Source organism: Pan paniscus, chromosome 9 (genome assembly GCF_029289425.2).
Source record: "Pan paniscus chromosome 9, NHGRI_mPanPan1-v2.0_pri, whole genome shotgun sequence".
Taxonomy (NCBI): Eukaryota; Metazoa; Chordata; class Mammalia; order Primates; family Hominidae; genus Pan; species Pan paniscus.
The window spans coordinates 115,914,825-115,937,066 of NC_073258.2; the positions used below are offsets into that span (position 1 = coordinate 115,914,825).

General features: G+C 39.2%; 1 protein-coding gene across 10 annotated transcripts in view; it reads right to left on the reverse strand.

Annotated features, from left to right (window-relative positions):
• Window positions 1–22,242, reverse strand: part of CADM1 (cell adhesion molecule 1) — a 339,666-nt gene that overhangs the window by 41,442 nt on the left and 275,982 nt on the right. For 5 of the 10 annotated variants that reach the window (XR_008620266.2, XM_034933750.3, XM_024930670.4 and 2 more), the window contains exons 6-8: window positions 11,861–11,960; window positions 8,583–8,755; window positions 3,562–3,642 (exon numbers count right to left, since the gene is read on the reverse strand). Coding sequence is in view for 8 of the 10 variants with exons in the window: in XM_034933750.3 (XP_034789641.3) it covers window positions 3,562–3,642; window positions 8,583–8,755; window positions 11,861–11,960 (354 nt within the window). In the remaining 2 variants the exon portion in view is untranslated. The remainder of the gene's footprint in view (window positions 1–3,561; window positions 3,643–8,582; window positions 8,756–11,860; window positions 11,961–22,242) is intronic. The other 5 variants (XR_008620267.2, XM_034933751.3, XM_003820097.4 and 2 more) reach the window with 1 other exon arrangement.

A 22,242-nucleotide genomic window follows, 5' to 3' on the forward strand; every position in this document is an offset into this window, starting at 1 on the left:
GACACCTAACCTACCAAACATCACAGCTTAGCATAGCCTCCCTTAAACATGCACAGGACACTTACATTGGCCTATAGTTGGGTAAAACCATCTAACACAAAGCCTATTTTATAAGTTGTTGAAGATCTTATGGAATTTATTGAATACTGTACTGAAAGTGAAAGGCTGTATGGGTACGGTTTCTGTTGAATACGTATTGCTTTTGGACCATCCTAAAGTCAAAAAATTCTAAGATGAACCATCATAAATCAGGGACTGTTTGTATTCCTTTCAGTACTTTAGAGACTACAAAAATTTCTCCCTAGATAAGGCCACACTTAGATGTGTGCCTTCACGTGTAACTCTCCAGACCTGCTCCGTGTAGGGTAAGCAGGAGGCAGAAAACGCCCTGTGCTCCCACCCATGAGGGGTATGATTCTGGGTGGGCAAAGCAGAGTCCGATTTGGCTTATAATTTTTCTCTCTGAAGGGTCTCCACGATGAAGCTTTAACATGTTTCAAGCAAGTCAGGTGACTCAGAACAGAATGCCAGTCTGCCTTCCTAACAAGGGGAACAATTTGATTATCCTGGTTATGGAAGATAAAAGATAACACTGGAACACTTCCTTTCAGAGAAATCAGAAATCAACTACGACTTCTCGAGTTTAAAAATATTTTTGTATTGCATGTGTACATTTTTTTTGTAATGAAACCCTGACCTAGGGAATGGGTTTCAGTTATTGCATTTGACTGGGAGAAAAGAAATAGATGACTGTGGACTTCTTCTTCTTCCTTTTTTTTTTAAGCTCAGGCTTTATGTTACTGTCACCAAATTTGGCTGCTGCAGCTTTTAAGGCTAATGGTGGCTGTAATGTACCAAACAGTGCAAGAGAGAAGAGGAGTGGAAATTAATTTAGCTATCCATTTGTCAGGATTCAGTCTGGAAGATTTTTTAGGAACTAATCTAAATCTAGGGGATAGCCTGGACCTTTAAAATGGGACACAGAATCATTCAGCTGCATAACCTTTAATCTGTTTGGAGAAAGGAGCAAATGTTAAATTCTACAAGTATACTTTCTGGGCAAGATAAATATATATAAGACTGCTTGTTAAGACACAGTAAGCCTAGAAGATCACATCCATTAAGGCAACGAATTCTACAATGTTGTGTTAGTAGCAATTTTAGTTTAACTACTCTTGGGTGTGCCAGTGAGATTCTGGGCATTCATTACCACAAATGTATTTTGTGTGCAGGGAGGACTCAACTGCTAACATCAAGAGGCTAAAGTGCATCTATGAGATCTTACATTACCTTGAGCTGAGAGGCCAGTAGCAGAGAGACAGAAGCAAAGACAAGTTTCTGTTAGAGGTACCTTTGATGTGGACAGAAATAGAGCATTGTTTATTTTTTAAATTTCCTCTTAAATGGAGTCTCTGCAGTTGGAACTGTGATAACAGTGAGTTGTAGCTGTTTGAGGACATAAGATTTGCTTTAGTCTGGAGTGAAGGATTAAGAGCTGTGAACTGAAGCGACTCTGCTGAGTTGCTGAGATTGATTGTGAGGGGGGAGGAGTTCAGCAAGTGCTAAGAAAGGTCTTAAAAAAAAAAGCATAAGCTAGTGAGAAGGCCAGCCGCAAATGAAAAGTGTTGTTCCATATAAAAGAGAAATGTGGTGTTTATATACCACGTGAATAAGGTCTCGACTGCCTTAAAATGTAAACCTGGATAGCTACCTAGCTGGCACCTTCTAGAATGAGTGGTAATAAATGCTGGCTCATACCTGGGCAAGTTCTGCGAAGATAAAATAGACTGGTGATATATTTTCCTAAAGGGTTAATATATGTAGGGCAATGGAGAATTACGCAATATATTTTACACTAGTATGTAAAGGGCACTTCACAAGAGTACGAGTCTAATTTGGCTTACGAACTGGGTAGGAGGCAAGAAATGTGAAAAGGTAAAAACCTAGTTCTTAGTATGAAAAGCTGATAGCACGGTTACTCTGGAAATCAGAGTTAGGAAGAAGCATCTTTGATATGCTGGTGAATAGTATAGAAAATGGAAAGAATCAATTCACTAGGTCAACAAACTGAGTTTACTTAAGTTTACAGAAGGAAGTAACAAAGAGCCAAAACAGAAACACACACAGACAAGAATCTAGGAAGCAGCCTGGTTGGAGCTGAGTTTGGAGTGAGACATGAAAACCAACTGATGGATTTTCAGAAGATTTTAAATTAAGTGCTGGCACTGATGGTTTTGTAACCAATGTTGAGAAGCACTGGCTTCCTTAAGGGTTCTTTTTTCCACTGTAATGGGTAGAAAAGTGAAGAAAACTGAGATTAGACAATCTGTTGTATATTCTATCAACTGATGAGGCCTCCTCTTTCTTTGAACACTCTGAATTCTCATCATCTCTATCTTACTGACTCCCATGAAAATTGGAAATGTCTCTAGCATGTCAATGAAAAGGATAGCAATGATATCTAGGGTGTTAAAAGGAGCTGACCATGAAGGGTGGGGAGTCAAATACTCAGTGTTCATAAAGAAGTCCAGAGACAGGGGTGGGTACCAGGGCACACGGTTCAGATACCTTGCAGTCTCACCAGCTAACAAAATGCAGCAGAAAAGTTACTCTTTCAAGAGATATTTTTTTCTCACAGAATAATTACTTTCACATGTTTTTGTGGTAAGTCCCTGTAAACACAGGTTGGGAAGGCCTTATCTAGGGAAATCCTTCATGTCAAGTGGACATAGTGTGGCCAGAAGCTTTCCTACTTAGGTAGGCAGAAGAAACCCCATGGCTCCCAGACAAGCCACATAAAGCAGTATGAGAGAGCCACTGGATGCCAGGAAGGGCTGGATGGCATGCCACCTCCCTCAGTGACAGAAACAAGAGACAGTAAAACTCATGCTGAATAAGAGTTTCAGACAGTCCAAAAAGATAAAGCCGCAGAGTTAGAACCACAGTGGCTGCCTCTTCCACTCTTCCAATATGTGACCGAGGGCAGGGAGGGGCACACGAGTGCTCAGCATGGAAAAGACAGTGACTCCCTCTGATCTCTTGTGACTACCTAGGCAACACAAACAGGTAGTAACACTTGTCAGCGGGTACTCTCTGGAGCAGGAAGGATGACTATGCATTTAGTAGCATGGCCCAAATAGGCACATTGAAGTTAGGTGTGTATATTTTCCCTTACATGGACTGAGATGAAACTAAGACAGAGACAAGATTGAAAGCCACAGTACTTACCATTTCATCAAACATGTCTAAGCAGAAGCTATAGGCGTGTTCTCTAGTAGCCAGCTGCCATTTTCCCTAGCATTTTGCTTTGAATAGTGATGCTTAAAAAAGAATTCTTTTATGCATAAGCTGCAAAATATCTGACGTACTGTTAAATGCTGGGATGTTTCTGAGGTCCTTAAGATTCAACTTAAGAACATAGTATCTAATGTCGTTGGAGTTCCAAAATAAAGGAACAATTAAATTCCAAGGATTTAAAGGGAACTTTTCGGCTTCTTTTTATACATACCAGAAAGACAATATACATTCAGGACATTTTCAATGGTAATGAAGGTACCATACCTGTGATGATGGTAAGGATGGTGGTGGTGGTGGTGGTGGTGGTGGTGGTTGTTGTGGGAGGAGGGATAGTTGTGGGGGGATCTGGATAGAAAAAAAAAGGAAAATCAAACCCACAATGCTGAACACAACAATGACCAGTAATGACAAAACAAAGGCATGAGGACATTGAGATGTTTGTTTGATGGCTTCCCCCTTTAAAACCAAAAGTTCTTTCCCTGCAAGATTTATGTCTTGTAATTATATCCCAAAGCCTTAGCTGGAAGAGCTGAGAAAAGAAGAAAAGAGAATTTTCATTAATGAAGTGAATTAGGGATGAGGAGATGTGAAGAGAGGGGAGGAAAAATCAAAACATACGACACCCCTCTTCCCTACCAGATTTCAAAGGTGAGGTTAAATCAACTCAGTACCAAGAGGGTACAATGGTTGTCATTTCGTTTCAGCTTTTACAGATGGGAGGAGGGAGGAGGAGGAGGTGGTGCTGCTCTATTAGGGGGCTCATATCAGCCAAGGATGAGCGTGCCCCTGCACACTTGCTCTCTGTGACTGTTAACTTCATTATTCTCCATCAATACAACCCAGCAGGAAGTAAAACTACTTCTCTACTCATAATAAATACAAAGAAGAGAGAATGTCACCACTAAATATCAAGTTCCAGGCATGTGAGATTTTACTGAGATTTTATTCTTTAAAAGTCAATAAATTTTACAACTTATAAATATTAATAAGTTGCCTTTGCTCATATTAAAAGCTTGACCTAAGTAGACTACAGTGATAAAACTGAAAGAACGTTTTCCATCTTGTAAACAAGAGAACTAAATATAAATGAGACTCGACCTTCAAAGCCAGGAACCTGATAGGGAACCCTCTGTCAGATATTTGATATACTGTATATTCTTCTATCATCTCAAAAATTATTTGGAGACAAGGGAAGGGCAAATATGAAAGAGAAAAAAAATTCTAAGCCCAAATGATCAAACTGAATGTGTTAAATTGTCAGCAAGACTTTGAACTAAGCAATCATTCTGCTATAATAGAGCATAAGACGATTTGAAAGCTTTTGATTTTAAATTTTATCTAAAGCATGTCAACTTTTTCTCCCTGACACATCTGGTGTCCTTTTATCTTCAAGTGAGCTCTCAGATTGTCTAATTAATACATCAAAACTTTAATTATATACTGCACCTTTATTGGGTTTGGTGCAACTTCCCAAAAGTTTATAGAAATATTATTTTGGTGCTTGGTTGCAAAGTCTACTTAAAATGATTCCTACCATCGATCAACAATCTGAGCTTTTAATTTTCCTCACAAATTGCTTCTCTCACACAAACACACTTGGATGAAATTAACTGAGAAGAATCAACTGTTCTGTTCAATGGGAGGCTCCGTTCCTTTAAGATGGGGATACAAGCAGTTTACACTTTCATTTAAAGCAGCCTCACATGAGTCCAAAAAAGGATGTCATTTAAAAAAAATCTCATTCTCCTCCAAGAGGTAAAAATGGTTAAGTTAGTGATTTTAAACTACCTTTTTAAAAGAAAGGCAGAATGAGAAATGCGGTGATTCAGGCCATATGTTCAGTCTTGCTCCTTCACACTTTTTATGGAGGCCACAGGTAGGGAAGCATTTTGTGACCTGGAAACTCATTTGGATGCACCTACACACCTGCTGCAGGTGCCAGCATAGATATAAATGAACCAAGTGCACTGACCCCTGAGCCCAGCACTAAAGACGTCCCGCTCCCTCCACTACACAACTAAACTATATCCAGAGAGGTGTCTGCTGCCCAGCACAGGGTCAGTTAATGTGATTTTTCTGTTTTGCTTCAATTACTATATCTACTACTGAAAAGGAACATTTGTTCCTGGGAGATTTCCCCTGATATACTATAATCCTATTTCTTTTTTTTTTTTTTTTTTAGACGGAGTCTTGCTTTGTCACCCAGGCTGGAGTGCAGTGGCATGATCTCAGCTCACTGCAATCTCCGCTTCCCGGGTTCAAGCAATTCTTCTGCCTCAGCCTCCCGAGTAGCTGGGACTACAGGCATGCGCCACCACACCCGGCTAATTTTTGTATTTTTTTTTTTTTTTAGTAGAGACGGGGTTTCACCATATTGGCCAGGCTGGTCTTAAACTCCTGACCTTGTGATCCACCCACCTCGGCCTCCCAAAGTGCTGAGATTACAGGCGTGAGCCACCACGCCCAGCCTATAATCCTATTTCTGCACCTATTCTAAAAGTGTTGACATAAAGTGTGTGATGTCCACAATACAATAAGAGTAGATCTGAAGGTGATTTGAAAATATGATTATGAACCAAGGGGTGGACCAGACTAATGAAGGCACAGACTTCAGAGAAAGGTCATCAGTCCCTCCCATTTTGTGCAAATCACACACTTTCAATTATCTTTATCACGACTGGGGCAACTGTTGTCCTTCACATCTGGCTAAAGTGACCTGAAAGAATTAGATTCCTTTAACAGGTAAAATAACCTCAGTGCTTAGATCATTTCTAGCAATAAGAGCAATGTGAGGCCACCACTTAAGAAAGTACAGAGTTGGAGTTAATGAGCTGTGCTTGACATGTAGAGGCTAAAAGAATAAAATCAATTGGGGCTCAGGCACTAACCAGCTAGATTCTTCATGTGTAGAAGTTGCTTCTAGAGAGTTAAACTTTATGGGGGCTTGCTAACTTTTAGTTCATAAAATACTTCCAAAATTTTGGTAGTAATACAACAAATCAGCTTTGGAAAGAAAATCTACTCAACACCTTCCCAAATTGCTAGAGTATTTTGTTAGTAGACTAGTAATACCTTAGGCTAATATTCTAATCTGTCATCCCAAGTATTGTTACTAGGACTGATTAGGGGAGGTAGGTAGTATATTACAGATCTAGTAAATCCCTAGACAAGGATAGGTGTACCATCTTGGATTAGGGAGACATGTGTATGTAGCTGTGTCTGCCTTTAACAGGTGGATCCCTATATTTCTTGGTTTTCAAATAATGCACTCTGGCCCAGACAGTTAATTCTAAAAGGATCATCTCATATTGAAGGGGATTGTTTTACTGGAAAGCAGTGAGAATAAGAGAATATACAAAGAAAGACATACTTTGTTGTGGACTTTAGAGCCAAAGTATTTTGGTTCTAAAACACATTTAGAAACCCGGTGAAGTTGGGGAAAACTGTACAACCTTTCTGAACTTCAGTTTATCATCTGTAAAATGGGATCGTGATAATGCCTGCCTCCTGGTGTTATTGTGGAGATTAAAGGAGACCATGCTTGGAAAATCGTTACCATAGGGCATGGAATAAAGTGAGCACTAAATAAATGCTAGCTATAAACTACTATCCAAAATTATTCAAATATATCTGTCCATCAAACCCACAAAATGTTTCTTCTCTTGAAATGTAGGGGCAGTAAGTATAATAAATCAAAACTGTTTATCCAGATAACTTAGTGTTCTGAATCAAGGATGCACATAACAGACTAATGGAAATTTGTCACTGCTTTTTATAATCTGCAGTTTGTAAAGAGCTGGACTGAAAGCCAGTAAACCCGGGCAACGGCAATGTCGGGGACTCCCATGAGGCGCAGGCCCTTGTGTGAGAGAACACATGCAGAAAAAGGGAGGAATGTACTTTTCACCCCCGCCGAGCAGTCTGTGGGAAGAGGTGGCTCTGCATATTGCCAGCTGAAAACGGGCCATGCTGTGTCCCCTCTCACCTACGTAGAAAAGCTGTTTGCTTCACATGGATTTCCTTAACTACTGGGAGAATTAATGTTATTATGTGTGAACAGACATAATACAACCATGGACAACATTGGTAGTGCGTAAAGATAAAACATACTTCAGAAGTCTACAAATAAGGTGATTAGATGTGATCTTTTAATTTTGCATTATGCTAGGAAAAAAACCTCAGGTATAGGCTAAGGATTATATTTTAATATCCATGCAGATATGGTGTAAAGCATGCTTCTATTTGATTAAAAAGACTGCCACTCCTATTTTCTTCATAAGCAAAGTACCCTGGTTCTAAGACACTGTGGTGTGGATATTTCAAAGGTATAATTTATGTGTATCTAAACATTTATTCATATATACTTATACTTGGATTATTTACACTGGTAACATCAAGAAAAAAATACCCCCTTCACACACACACTCAAATATTTATAACACATTGAAATGCCGATGCCTCTGGTTACTCATTCTTTGTCATGTCAGTTCATGGCTATTTTTTGGCATATGAGGCTTCAATTGAACAGAAGAGACTTAATTTGATATTATAAAACTAGAGAGGAGGTGCACATCTCAACTAAATAGAAAATATTCACCATTTGCAAAATCAACAGTAAGTTATAAACAGGAAGTAAGTTTAAGATGCCTGAAATGTAGTAGATGCTCAATAAATATCTGTTGACTAGAGAATAAAATTCATGATGTTTTAATAATCCTGTAAAATGATATTAAAAAAACAGACACATTTTTTAAAAAAGCTTTTGTTCTGAGGCAGTAGCTACAGGTGGTTCATGTAGCTACAAGGGACCTTGTATTTGTTCTGAGTATTTACTGGCTTACAACATCTTTTGGAATTAATAGCTTCATGCTGAAAACAGAATAGTTCTGCTCATCAAAGCAGGAGAAAGCTAGCCCAGGTATCATAGTAAAATACCACTGGGAATAAACTTTCTGAGCTGAAAAGCTGCTAATTGGTAAGGTTGAATGTTTCAGTCATTACTTCTAACATAATCTCCATGGCTTGTGCCTGAGGACACAGCTTTCCTTCTCAGCATGACCAAAGACTGTGATCTAGTAGAAACACCCACGATTAGAGGGAGAGAAGAAAAGTCACTATCCCAGGTGGAGACACTAGGGTCCACCTCAGGCCAGGCTTCTTTAAGTTCTAGAAGGAAACCAACTGGTTTTTGATTTTCAACTTGACCAAAAGCTTTGAGAGTAAATCACAAGTAGCAGCTCCATGTGACTGACTCTAGTAGAAGAGCATTTTATCTTCTCACGTACCGTATACATACAGCATATAATCCGAGTGAGCTTTCCCCACTATGTTTGAAGCTTCACAGCGGTATGTACCATTATCTGTTTTGTTTAGGTTATTGATGAACAGGTTGGGCCCAGACAGTACGGCGTGTTGAGGCATTTCATCATCGACTCTCACCCAAGTTACCATCACAGGCCTGCAGGGGGAAGGGGAGGAAGACAAGTCAAATTATCATTTCCCATTGCATCAAACTGCTCACCCACATGCAGGGTGACACAATTAATGAGGACCTACTGGAGATATTTTAAGTTCACAGAATTACAACTGTGAAGTCTCCAAAAATCTGTTTGGTATACAATTTTTTTCTTTTAAACACGATCAGGTGTTGAAAAACTTTGAACAGACCACAAGCAGGAGTCTCATTATTTCCAATTCATCTGCGACAAATCAACAAATAAAACAGTGTGCCTATTTTTATGCCCTGCTGTGTGGTTTCACACCAACTCAGGCAGGACAGACCTCACCCATTGTTAACATCTCATTAATTAGGAAAGAAATCAAGTTCTTGGCTAGTGATACATGCATTCATCTGATGGTTACTAACACACCAAGACTTGTTTAGAAGCCTCTTGTGATATTTAAATGGATTTTGAGTTTCACCAAAAGGAATGGACTTTTACATCTGAATAGTGCTTTTCTTGGGCCTCTGTTTGAAAAACCACCTTTGATTCTGGAAAGATGTAATCATTTCCTCTTCCCTTTAACCCCTCCCCATAACCTGCATCCTCCTACCCAGAATGCCACCCCTGTCTCTGATGCCCTAGTCCACCATGTCTATCTGTTCCTTGGCAAATTGCCTTCTTTACTGGCTCTCCAAGGCCTGCATATTGTGAGAACTTTCCCTGTGTGTGCACCTGCAGTTCCCCAGGCTCGTGGGTAGGGCTCTCAGGCTAATCACCATGGCGTGCATTCCACATGGATCCCTTAGGGCCCAGGGCATTTGCTCATCAGAGACAAGTTTGTTTTAGTGATTTAAAGTGCCACATTTGTATCCATCAGGAAAAAGCAAATTTCATAAGATTTGCCAAAGCTAAAAATGCATACACACCAAGTACCTTTTGAAAACTTCCATTCTTCAAGGCACTTCCCTCAACCTCCTATGAAGTTGAGGCCACATTTAGAATTGTGCCTGAAAACTTTCATTTTGAAGGAAGGACAACAGAGATCCAGCACACAAGTGACTTCCTTCCAGTTCCTACAGCTGCCTCTAGGAGCAGCAACACGACAAGAGACCCATGCTTAATGATGAACGGATCCTCAAGTTAGCCCTGTCAAGTAGCATTCCAATTTTCAAATGGGATGTGAAGTTACAATTTTTCTTTAATTACACATGGGTTTGTCATCACAACCTAGTAAATTATTTAAAAACTAGTACTGCATATGTCCTCCTTGTAGGCAATGGCAAATGGGCCTGCCTGGCAATCAGACCCAATGTCCTGCTGCTTGACAGCTGAAACAATCAGTAGGGGTAACTGCTGAGAATATTCACAACATTTAATGGCAAGTTAAATTACCATTTTTATTGTATGCAATTTCTTGAGAAAATAAATAGGTAATATGCTAGAAGGGGTAGCAGTAGAGTAATGTGAGCTTGCTCACACAACCATATACTGGTTCCTATTTGAAAGGAACAAACAAATCCCTTCTCTGGCATAAATGTCCTGAAGGAAACATGTAATTTACTGTCCCCGTGGCACATTCAATTGAACACAGTACCTTCTTCCGGGGAAAAATACAAAAACAAAGTATAGGTTAGCAAGCCATAGACTGTAACTGTGGTTAATGTGGCCGAGCACGGGTATTGCAAGCGGCAAGAGGCCTCTGAGAATTTTTTTTTCTTACTCCATTGGATTATTTTGGAAGAAACCTACTAATTAGGGAATAATTCAAACTGTTTACAAAAAGAAAGATCTGAATCTTTGGCAGTGCTCAAAAGAGAAAAAGATCACTCTGCTGAAGCTCGAAGCATTCAAAACCAAATAACTTGGAAACACCAGAGGGAAAGTGAAACAGAACCAAGACCACTTTCCAGCTCCTAAAGGTCATTTAAAACTCCACATGGTTAGCACAGAGGGAAGGAAATTCCAGCACATGGAGAGGTAAGTGCAAAGATAGGGAGGGTTGAAATGAGAAGAGAGAACCAACAGCAGGCAGAGCCCCCTTTGGCTTTCTGGTCTCTTGTCATAGATCATTCCTTAGTTAAAGTAGGGAGGCTTCTTTCCAGAGATTTCTGGGGAAGCTTTGTTAAGATGCTCTGAATTCTTTATATGAAAACTGTGATGACGCTGGCTAGCAAAACTCTTTGAGGGAAAAAACAAAATCATACTACGGGGACAGCAGAGGGAGCTCAATGCTGTTTTTTGTTGGGTACCACTAAAGTTTGAGCGTCCTTAATCCCAACATTGACCTATTATTCCATTTCATGAATCCTCAACTTGTTTTTTTCTTTCCCCCCCTAAGGAACAGTTAAAAACAATCTTTACTAGAAACACTAAAGAAGTGTCCCCTGCCCAGTAAGTAAACTGAATAATAGTTAAAATGGTACCACTGTGTGGCTTTTTTTCTTGTATTAGTGATGATATATGTAGTTCCTCAAATTCACTTTGGATCATTTCACAGGGCAACTCAAGTGGCTCCTTTATACTTTCAATAAAATAAGAGTCTTAGTTGTTTCTTCTTTTTCTCTTATGAAGTGGCATATATATCCTCCTTAAGAAAAGTTCCTGAGCTTTTCCTTACTAACAAAAATATTTCTGGGAGTCAAGTATGAATGACACTTTTCTTTGAGGGAAGAAGATGCAAAATTAAAGGTAGGGCAAATTCATTTGCCTACAGCTGGCCCTAAACATAGCAGCTTAATGTAAGTCTTAAAACCATCTTTCTAGCAGCTTAGACATTAACACGAAAGGTGGCAGATCATTAGATTGTAGGGACACCAATAATTTATTAGGATTATTTTTTTGTGTGTGAGAGAAAATAGTCCTGACCATCATGTTGATAATAATAAAATAGAATTAGCTGAGATTTCAATCTTGGCGGGCATTTAATTTTTCTCCCAGTCCTGACCATTAAGAACTATGGATATTTATTTCCACTCTCACTGAATATTCTTTAGTTCCTGAAAAACCATCCATCCTTTGCAGCAGGAGACAGGTGACAGGCCAAGGACTGGTGAATGCACATGTGTGTTGTGACATTTACTGCGCATGACCCTCTGCCAACTTTGGCCTTCAGAACTTACTGGGGCTTCCCGATGGCTTCACATGTTAACTCAAGCGCGTCCCCTTCCCGGGTTAGGCCTTGTAAAGGATAAGTCATCTGAATGTGCACTTGAGGCTTATCTGTGTGACAAAAACACAAAGTATAATGTTTAGCAAATGATATCATCAGGCAAAATCAGATTCACACACTGCCTCAAAACCACAGTACCAGCACTTACTCTCTCCCATCCCATGCCTTCAGTAACACCCTTCTAATTAGTTGGTAATCCTGGCATTTGCTCAAATTAAATTGACTAATAACTCTAAGGAGTGAACCACAAATAGATAAGAGATTCATAAGCCAACTGCGCCACATCAAACATTTCCTGTGAAATATTTTGTTACACTGAAGTTTATCTCCAAACTCACTCAAGCTAAAGGAAACTCATTTGCCTTCATGCTGAGGTGAAGCCATAGATATCTGTGGTGCTCAGAATTGATACATTTTATCATATATCATATATTACTATGTGACAATATGTTGTGAAACTGCATGTTAATAAATTTGCCTCTTCTATGTTCTTGTTTTCAAATGAGAAAGGCAGACTGAATGACTTTAAGAAAAAACAACTGGGATATTTTGGGAGCCCTCCCAGTGAAAACTCTGACATCTCAGTGTAAACATTAAAAAGAAAAAATACTGACATTTACTCAGCATCTACTCCCCTAGGAACCATCACTGGGGGTAGAATAAGCCTAGTTTTAGGGATGGGAACTCTGGTACCCACAGATTGAAGTAGATCATCCAAGATCACAGAGAGAGAGACAGCCCCATAAGTGTATGTTGGGATAGATTTCTGATCCATAAGTGCATTTCCAATGGCAATCTATAATTAAAGCCAGGTATAGCTTCCTAATGCAGTGAGGTACTTAGGAAGGAGATATAAGTATTCTTATTTCCACCAGCTACTTAAAACTGTATTTGTCAGTGTGGGGATATGGCTATGAGAGCTGAATAATGGGAGGTTCAGGGAATAGGGAGGGAAGCTACAGAAGTTGGAATTAACATAGATGCACATACAAATACATTAACAAATAAAACCTGAATGGAATTAGGAGATTGTTTTTTTCAGTGCTGAACTAACAAGCTATTAATCCCTAAATCGGTTTTCTCATTTAATTCTGTGGCTCTGTAAATGCATATTTTTGGAAATGTGCCCAAGAGTAATAAATGTGAGAGGGCAAGACATCGGTTGGCTGAAAGGTCAAAACAATTACCATAGTTTTACTTTCTCAGACAATCATACCACCTAAACAACAGCCCCTTGGCCTTTTACAAGCTGTGGTTAGCTCATTAACATTCATCCTATGGAATAAGGGAGAAGATAGAAATATTACGGCAAGGCTCAACCAATCTCATCTTGTACACAGCTATATAAGCTGCACAAGGAAGTCCTCACTAGAGATAGCTGCTTTCTAGATGCATTCTTATAGTCTCTTTCCTATCACAAATCTTTCTCTCATGTCTCTAAAAATTACATGGCATTCAAAACCTTTTAAGAGAGCCCCCTTGTTCACCCACCAGTGTGCACTGCATACTGAGAATTGGTAGTGCTTTCTGAGAAGCTAAGTCTCTTGCCAGAGAACGTAAAGTTAACAAGCCCAGAAGCTCCAGCTGACCCTTGCAAGTTACACAGTTCTATTCTTGGACACGTTGGCAAAGAAACTGTTTAAGAGCAAAATGGTGTTGAGGTTTCCAGATACTGATAACTGGGTCGGGAAGGTAGTCATTAAAGAAAAGCAGAAATGCTTGTAAAGGATAAACAGGATGACCTTGAACCAGCACTGGGTGGTTCAAGAGCTCCTGGGCACCCCCTTTCAGAGACAGAGGCCACATATTAGGCTAACTACAACTGCTGGGCATCAGGTGTGGGTTTATTGTTTGTGGTCGTGTAACACACACACACTAGTTAGTGAAGTTTAGTTTTTAAAAAAGATACAAAAGAAATGAAAGAAGAAGGTTATGACACTGGACACACAGAAAACAGAAGACCTGCTACCTCACAGTTCATACCCAGAAACAGCAGCACTTACTAGAGTTCCTAGTTAGGGGACCTCTATCATTCTTACCCATGAACCTTCTGGGTGAGGCTAAATTTAAAGCCCAAAATTTGGGCTGAAATGTAACATCTGCTTATAGGTTAATCTCTGATCTACAGAAAGGCTACATTTTTCATGCACTGCTGACTTTGGCCATTAATTAAGAAGAAGCAGAATGCTTGCTGGCCTATGTGGAAGGATTTCGTTTTTCTTCTTTTTTCCTTAATGTAATTTACAAGAAAACAGAGAGGGCATATTTTTCAGCATAGTGCACTAAGGATTTTACATGCTCAGCTTCCATCAATAATAAAGACAGTGTTGAAAAACTTAATCCACCCTGCTTCTTCAGTACCACTGAGTTTTAGTTAAATGCTTTTTTATGTTCCTAATGAGCTGTTTATCAGTTGTCAATTATTCACATAAATTGGGAAGAACAAGCTAAGGATTTGTTATACCCAAAATTTATTTTAAAAACCATTTACTAAATCACAAAAAATACACCTTCAGTTTTGATAACTGATTTTCCCAATTTACTCTTTAAGTTCTGGAGAAACATCTACTATCTACTTATGGCTACAGCTGCCACAGTTACCGTAATAGCTGGCTGAAAAGGTAACCGTTAGTCTTGCCTGCATTATACAGAAAAATGTTCCCCTCTGTTGACACATGCAGTATTTATAGGCATATTATCTGACCACGGGCAGATGAGCTATCCTCTCGCCCAGTCTAGGAATCAAATATTATAGAAGGTCTATGTGCCGAGATCTATCCCTGGGTGATGGAAACTTAAAAATAAATTCTGTTCCCCTTCCTTTGTCCTGAAAGAGAAACTTAAGCGTTCTCAACAGGTGGAATAGAAACCCTGGGATTCCACTGGCACCTCTAGAACTAAGGGACATTAAATTTTCCATTGAAGAGCCTAACTACGATATGAATATGTCAAAATACCGAACAATCCAGATGGCTGATTGAATAGCCCAGAGCTCATCATTTATATTTTAATTATGTTCATAAATCAAATGTTATAACCCACCAAACCTTTTCTGAAACAGAACCAGCCTCCAAGATTTATTTTTAAGTAATGAGGTAAAGCCTAGTACATTTTCTGGGGGATCATTTTACGCCTCGGTTGGTGTTGTAAGGCATGAGGCCAAAAGCCAGACGATACTTTCTACCCAAGTGCAATAACTGCCCAGAAATGTATCACTCAGAATGGCTTAATGTCATTATAAAATGGAACTGCTATATAAAAATAAGAAAAATAGTTAGGTCTGTACACTTAAAGAACATTACAGTTATAGACATGGCATCATCAACAGCCAATCAATTAGGTCGAGGGATCTGAGGTTTTCATAATACACTGTGAATTTTTTTAAACCCTGTAAAAGACATTTAGCAAGACTGCTATAGCAGACAAATTTGTTCATTAGTCAAAGTTGCACAGAGGGTTAAACACCAGGAGGCTTTAGGTCACACTACAGTAGCAACCAATTAAAAAAATAATATTAGAAAGACATTCTGATTTGATGAGACTTTCTTTAAATGTACTTTGCTCTCTCTATAAAGGGAAAAAATATATAAAAGGAAACTCTTAAAGAGGTTGGAATGGGTTGCTGGCAGATTACAATTGATTTCATGCCAGTCTGACCTTGCACCACATTCTATGATCTTTTCAGAAGATGAAACTCAAGATTCTGAACCTGTATTTCAGTTTCCTATGTAAATGAAAAGACACAGTCTCCTCTGTAGGTCCAAACACTAACGTATCAGGTCTTTGCATTCCTTTATTTAGAAAAAGGTACTTTGCAGTTTCTTCATGACTGGGATGTCACCCTTCCCGGGTAGCAGAGAGGAGCAGAGCTGAGTCAGTGGAAAAGGCATCCTGATACCCTGGCAGGAGACATGCCAGCGGGAGACCTATTATCCCTGGAGTTCCCACAACCTTCCCTCTCTTCCTAAGAATTTCTAAATCAGGAAATGCAGGTGTCATATTTTCTTTGATGTGCTCAATGCAACTAGGTCCAGGGGCTTGAGTGCAAATCTGTTTCTGCAACTGCATTTGGGACACAGGCTCTTCTTCATGTTTCTTACTTAGATTTCACCCAATATTCTGAAACACCAGGGAGTATGGGGATTTGATGCTTGTGGATCAAGTGCTAATTGTTTCAAGTCCTACCAGGGAGAACTCAAGGGCAGCATGAGCACAGATGATATCAGAATGTCTGGGTAGCGGGTCTGGGTCAGCCCCTGTGCATTCAAGTGAGGAAGCATTGACTGAAGAGTCTTTGTCAATCATGGAGGATTATTGGAGTTTGGAGTAGAACGACAATGCAAAGATTAACCTGAGATGTGGTGAGTGTTAGAAGCTGTTTGAGCTCAAAGCAAGAATCAACCCCCACAATATGGCTGTCTAAATTGTTGGGGGAGGACAGCTTTGCAACTAAAGGAGGGCAATGTCTAGCAATGCCAGGTGACTGGGATTGGTGAATGAACGGAGTCACACAGAGCTCTCAGAGGAGTTAAAGAGAACATCTTGCAAAAGATTTGCTTTCTATTGTCATAATACATTCATGAATAATTTTCACTGCCGTTTATTTTGTTTGTTTGCAAGGTGAAGAACCTCCTGCTGTTACATCTGTTGTTATGACTCATAGTACTGAAACTGGGCTTCCTGAAGAGGGCTGAACGATTGTGAGTGGGATGAGTCAAATCTGGTGGGACTGACGTAAGACCAATACCACAGTAGAATGCAGTCTTCTCTTGCTGCAACTTTCAGGTAGGTTTGTGGGTATTAGAATTACTATTTACAAAAAAGAATCAAATTTGATCCCATGGTGTGGTGGCAGAAAGCTTTGTTCCCACTGCTTTTTAAATGGGGGTACATACTCACAGAATATTCTTCCATGTCTTGGAAGCAATTCTCATCATTTGTAAGCAAACACTGGGCAAGAAAATCCCTATAGCAAGATTTTCTGTACAAGAATCCTCCCTCTGTAACAAGAGAGGGGTTTTTTTGTTTTGTTTTGTTCTGTTTCTTGAAGTCTTGGTAACTAGAACGGTGCCAGGGACTGGCACACAGTAAGCATTCAAGACATAGTTGCTGGATGAATGAATGAAGGAATAAGTGAATGAGAAAGTGAAGAAACATTGGGGCATGGACTTCTCCTTCCACCTTTACTACTGATTAAAAAATAAATAAAATCAGATCACCAGTTCCCATTAGTCCTCATCACAGAATATAATTTTGTTTTTCTTTTGGAAGGTCAATCCAGCTGCCCAAATCAGAGGTTCAGCCCAGGTGTTCTGCTTTACATATTTCCACTTCACCATACATTTATTTAGCACTTCCGATGTGTCTCTAAGTGGTGTCTTACAGGAAATCAGAAAGGATGTTGTTTGACCATTCCTTTTAGATTTTTAGATGCCAGCTTCACAACTATTTAACCTTCCACACAATCAAAATTTGACCTTGAGTTAAAAACCATTAAGTGAAGTATGTGCATTAGAAGACTGGTTTCACTATGTAAGCATTCAATGTCCACAGCCACACAGACACATCTTTTACAAATACATTAAGGTCAGTGAGATGAGAGGAGGTGGTTCTTAGTAAAACAGGCCTCTTTCTGCAGGGTATGCATTCAGAAGGCAGGTATAAAGGCAAAGGCTTTTCCCTTAAGGGTTATTCCAGTCTTGCTCATGATGTATTTGCCCAACACTCACTCTTTGTATTTTGAATACTGGTTACTCAGCCTCTTGACACTTTTGGTACTGCAGATTGTATCACTAAAAATCTATAGTCCTTATAATATCAGGAACTTGGAACCAACACTACTCTGTGTTAACACCAAGAAATAATAGGTTAAAAATTAGCTTCAATCGGGGTTCTTCATTCCTTGATTATTTCTCATAAGGAATCATAAATACTAAAATAACCTCCCTGAAACTCAATTCACTGCTTTAAAAAAAAAATAAAAGGGAGAGTGGGAGGAAGAGCGTATTCTGTTTAAAAAAAAAAAAAGAGAGAGAGAAAGAGAAAGAGAGACTGGAGATCAGAGAGAAACAGGCCAAATCTGAAAACGCCAGCTATTATGCTCTGAAGAATACAACCTGGAAACAGAATTGATGAGGGAGAGGATTTGATATAGAAGCTGCTCTTGGGAACTAAGTGTTATCCTCCACTCCAAATAGGAAAGATTTTCTGATTTCCAGGTTTTCCTCTCTCCTTCACTGCAGGGCACTATCGATACCAGAGAAACATTTATTTTGGCACAGATAAAGAACAGGTTTTGATCATCTCCTCAATGCCCAATTTTCCTCCAGTTGAGGGAATGAAAGAAAAAAAAATCTACCCTTCTCTGGACCTTGGATGAACAGGGCTATGGATTTATAAAATACCTAGCTACATTCAGTCAATAAAACTCATTTTGAAAATGATGCCCACGTATACAATTAACTGTCAGATGATAATCAGAGCAGGCATGGCATTCAAGCACCCATTTCTAGAGTCTTTGTTTTCATTCTTCTTTTCAAAACTCATCTCTGAGTTTTCTTTCTTTTTTTAAAATATGCACAAACACAAAACCCTCACAAAATGAGGATTTTTGCCAAACATGTTAAAGAGCAAGGCTATGATGGGTGAAAGCAGAAGCCACACAGCAGTAATTCAAGAGCTTCATATTCACCCCAGTCCAGAGGAAGGCTTTCCTCCCTTGTGCAGAGCAATCTGAATTCCATACTGAGGGTCACAGCTTTTCTTTGAATTCCCAGCTTATGTCGCTATGTGTTGCCACCTTGATGCTATTTAGACAGTTTTCTCTTAACGCTCAGACAGTGAACTGTTCCCGTTTAAACAGGCTTTTATTTGACAAGAGTACATTCCCTCAGATCTGAAGCTCTACTAACCGTGCTACAATTGTATCACACTCTGCTATAATCAACCATGTTGTAAATTTGGGCACCACCACCTGTACAGACATTCGCAAGAAAAAAATGCACTGAAAGATTTTAGGGTCATACAGCTCGGAACATTAAAAAGCAAAACTGTTCTCTGCATAACATCTAAGGAAAGAGAGCTTTGAGCTCTTCCAGCTTGGGAGCATAATTATTTTCTGTTTTAAACATTTAACTGTGTGCTGCTGCTGTACCCTTGCTGAGTCTCAGAATGAAAGCTAGAAAACTAAGAGACCTACTGTATGTTCTTCATTCCCGGCAACGTTCCTATGAGAAAACCTTATTAATGAGCTTGCAAACGAGCACCCAACAGGGAAATGTCACAAACAAGAGCGGCTAATGCCCCAGAAAATCAAATAACTGAACACTTGGCTGATTGTGGTGCCTTTCATATTTCTAATAAAAAAGGGGGGGGACTTTAATTCACTGATTCTGAAGGGGTCAACACCTTGCTGAACAAAACAACTCATTTATTTATGTTCAGAAATCTCCAGATGATAAATTACATTGATGTTAATCACTTCAATGCATACTACACAATTAATATCTGTACTCACCAAAAACTTAAGGATTATTAAAAGTATGACAGCATACACATCTGGCTGATTTTTCACATAATTGGGCACAACAATTTCTCCTGGTATCACAAATAAGGGTCCTAACAAACACTGCAAAATCCTGGTTCAATTAATTAGGACTTAAATCCACAAGACAAAAGCAATTCCAAGTTGTAGATCAAGCCTTGTCTTCTATGCCGTATGGTAGCACTCCATTTTAAGGACAGAGGTGCAACACTTCCCTTCTTTTTATCCTTCCTCTCTTTTTTCCCTGTCTTACTTAAAGTAAGATATTTAATGACATATAATGCAGGTTTTCATTATTTCATTTCCTTTTTAATAGTATTTTTAAAAAATTACTTCATGTAGAATTCAAATCCATGATCTGTCATTTAACCCTATTCATGTCCTGGTTAACATCCATTCATCTTAGATGGGGATAAAGAGAGGTTTCCATAAACCTTCATGGAGTAAAATCAGCCAGGCTTAAACAAGTGAGCATATTTAATACCAATAGTATCAGATTAGATTTGCCCCCAAGGTAGCCTTATTTACTCGGAGTAGACTCTGAGGTCCATGAATGGGGTCAGTATTTCCTAGTGATAACCTATTGTTTCTCACCGAGAACATAAGAAATCTTTTTAGGTGACAAAGGAAAGGACATTGAAAAATATTAGTTGTACATTTATTTTAAAGCTTATTAGACACTATATATAACAAATGAAATGTGTAATTTAATAGATATTTTTACATAGGCCCTGGTTAGGTTAAAGCAATAAAGTGACTTAAAGAAAAATTCTAAATCAGGTAAAAATACAGATGATGCATGAACATGGCAAATTTGTGAAAGTGGTCCTCAAATAACTGAATTTAGGAAAACCCTGAGGGGTAAATGGACTCCTTAGATTGTAAGTAGAATATGGTGAATATGTGACTGTATTCATCTTTTCCAGGTCTATAGCTATCAAAGGGTTTTTAAAGGGGCCAATGATCCCCAAAAGGTTAAGAACTGCTGACTTCAAGGGCATGAGTCAACATTAAAATACAGGTGCAATGTTACTCCTCACAGGCATCCAAAATAATTCACCCTCCATGCAGAGTGGCTACTGAATAAATTATTCTAGGAATCTCATGTATTCGAGTGTCTCTTCTTTCCTCATGGTCATCAAAATATGGTGCTACTTGTCTGCAGAGAGAGGACAGCTGTGGGGGGCACTGGAGTTGAGCCATCAACAGCACTGGGCAATGACTGATCAGACTTCAGGGCCCAGTGACTGAGTGCTTCAGGCATTTGAGGAATGAAACTTTTTGTTACTGCATAGCTGCTAGTGTTCAAGGAGAGTAAAGCTGGTAGGAAATGATGTAGAGAATTCCAACTGTGTTTGAAGAAGCTACAAAAGGAATTCCTGGCTGACTCTGCAAAGTTCTCAATAGTGCTCTAGGAGTGGAGGGTAGTGAACTTTCTTGAGCACAGAGAGCCTTACTTAAGATATCAAACCAGATGCGAAGTTCCATTCAGGTTAATATAATGCATTGTAATTATCTTAGCTTTCCTTTATACAAAAATATTTTTCCTTATGCATATTCCGAAAAGTGGAATAAAGGCTAAAATATTTGTATGATTTTCTTGGATAAAAAGCAGAGTCTCCCACAAAAAGGTGCCATATTAGAGTTTAAAGTATCAATTGGTGCATCCTTGTTTTTGGAGGGCATTAGAGTCACTTTCCTGAAATTAAAGGCTCGCAGTACTTTGTTAGATTGAAGTCAAATGGATTCAGATGTGGAGCCTTATTCCTTGTCTTAGAATCTACAGATTATGGAAACCAAGGCTTATAAGGATCATTATCAAGTTTTCCAAGGAGTAGGAGGTGTAGCGCTTGAAATATTTTGCATTTGGGAGTGAGGGTAATTTGGTAGGTGGGTGGGACTATATTCTATTTAAAAGATATTCTGGGAAAATACTGAAAGAGTTTAGGGGTGGAAACTGGGTGAATATCTACTCAGGACGTACAAAGGAGCTAATGTATTATTAAAGCTAATGGGCCCCTACAAGGAAAGTTAATGGATATTAAGTTTGCTTAAATGAATTACATATTAACAAAGTCACAAGAAATCTACTATCTGCTAATTTAGATAATATCTGATCATTTCCGTTTTCCCATTATAGGGACATTATACCACAATAGTTTTAGTGATATGAAAATTATAAGCATGATGCCCATAATGAAGCTTTATATTGAAGCAGATTAAAGGAATTAACGAGGAAACCCTGCATTATGTAATGTTAAATTGAGCCAAGCTCACGGAGTTAAGAAAAGGTTGGAATGGGATGGTTTCTTAGAAGCAACTTTTTATAGCTTTTCCTGCCTTCCCATTTTGCTCAGATCATTTAGACAAATAACAGGGCTTGTATGGAGTTGAATGGTGGCTCCCAAAGATAAGTCCATGTTCTAACCCTTGGAATCTGTGACTGTAGCTGAATTTGGAAAAAAAGTCTTTACAGATGAAATCAGCTTAAGGATCTCAAGATGAGGCCATTCTGGATTATCTGGGTGAGCCCTACATCCAATGACAAGTGTCCTCAGAAAAACATACAGATGAGAGACCCACAGAGGAGAGGGGAAGGTCATGTGATGATGAAGGCAGAGAGTGGAGTGGTGAAGCCACAAGTTAAGGAGCTCCTGGGACTCCCAGAGCTGGAAAAATCAATGAACGATCCATCCCTACAGTCTTTGTGGTGGGAGGGGGTGTGGTCCTGCCAAAACCTTGATTTTGGACTTCTGGCCTCCAGCGTTGTAAGGAAAGAAGTTTCTGCT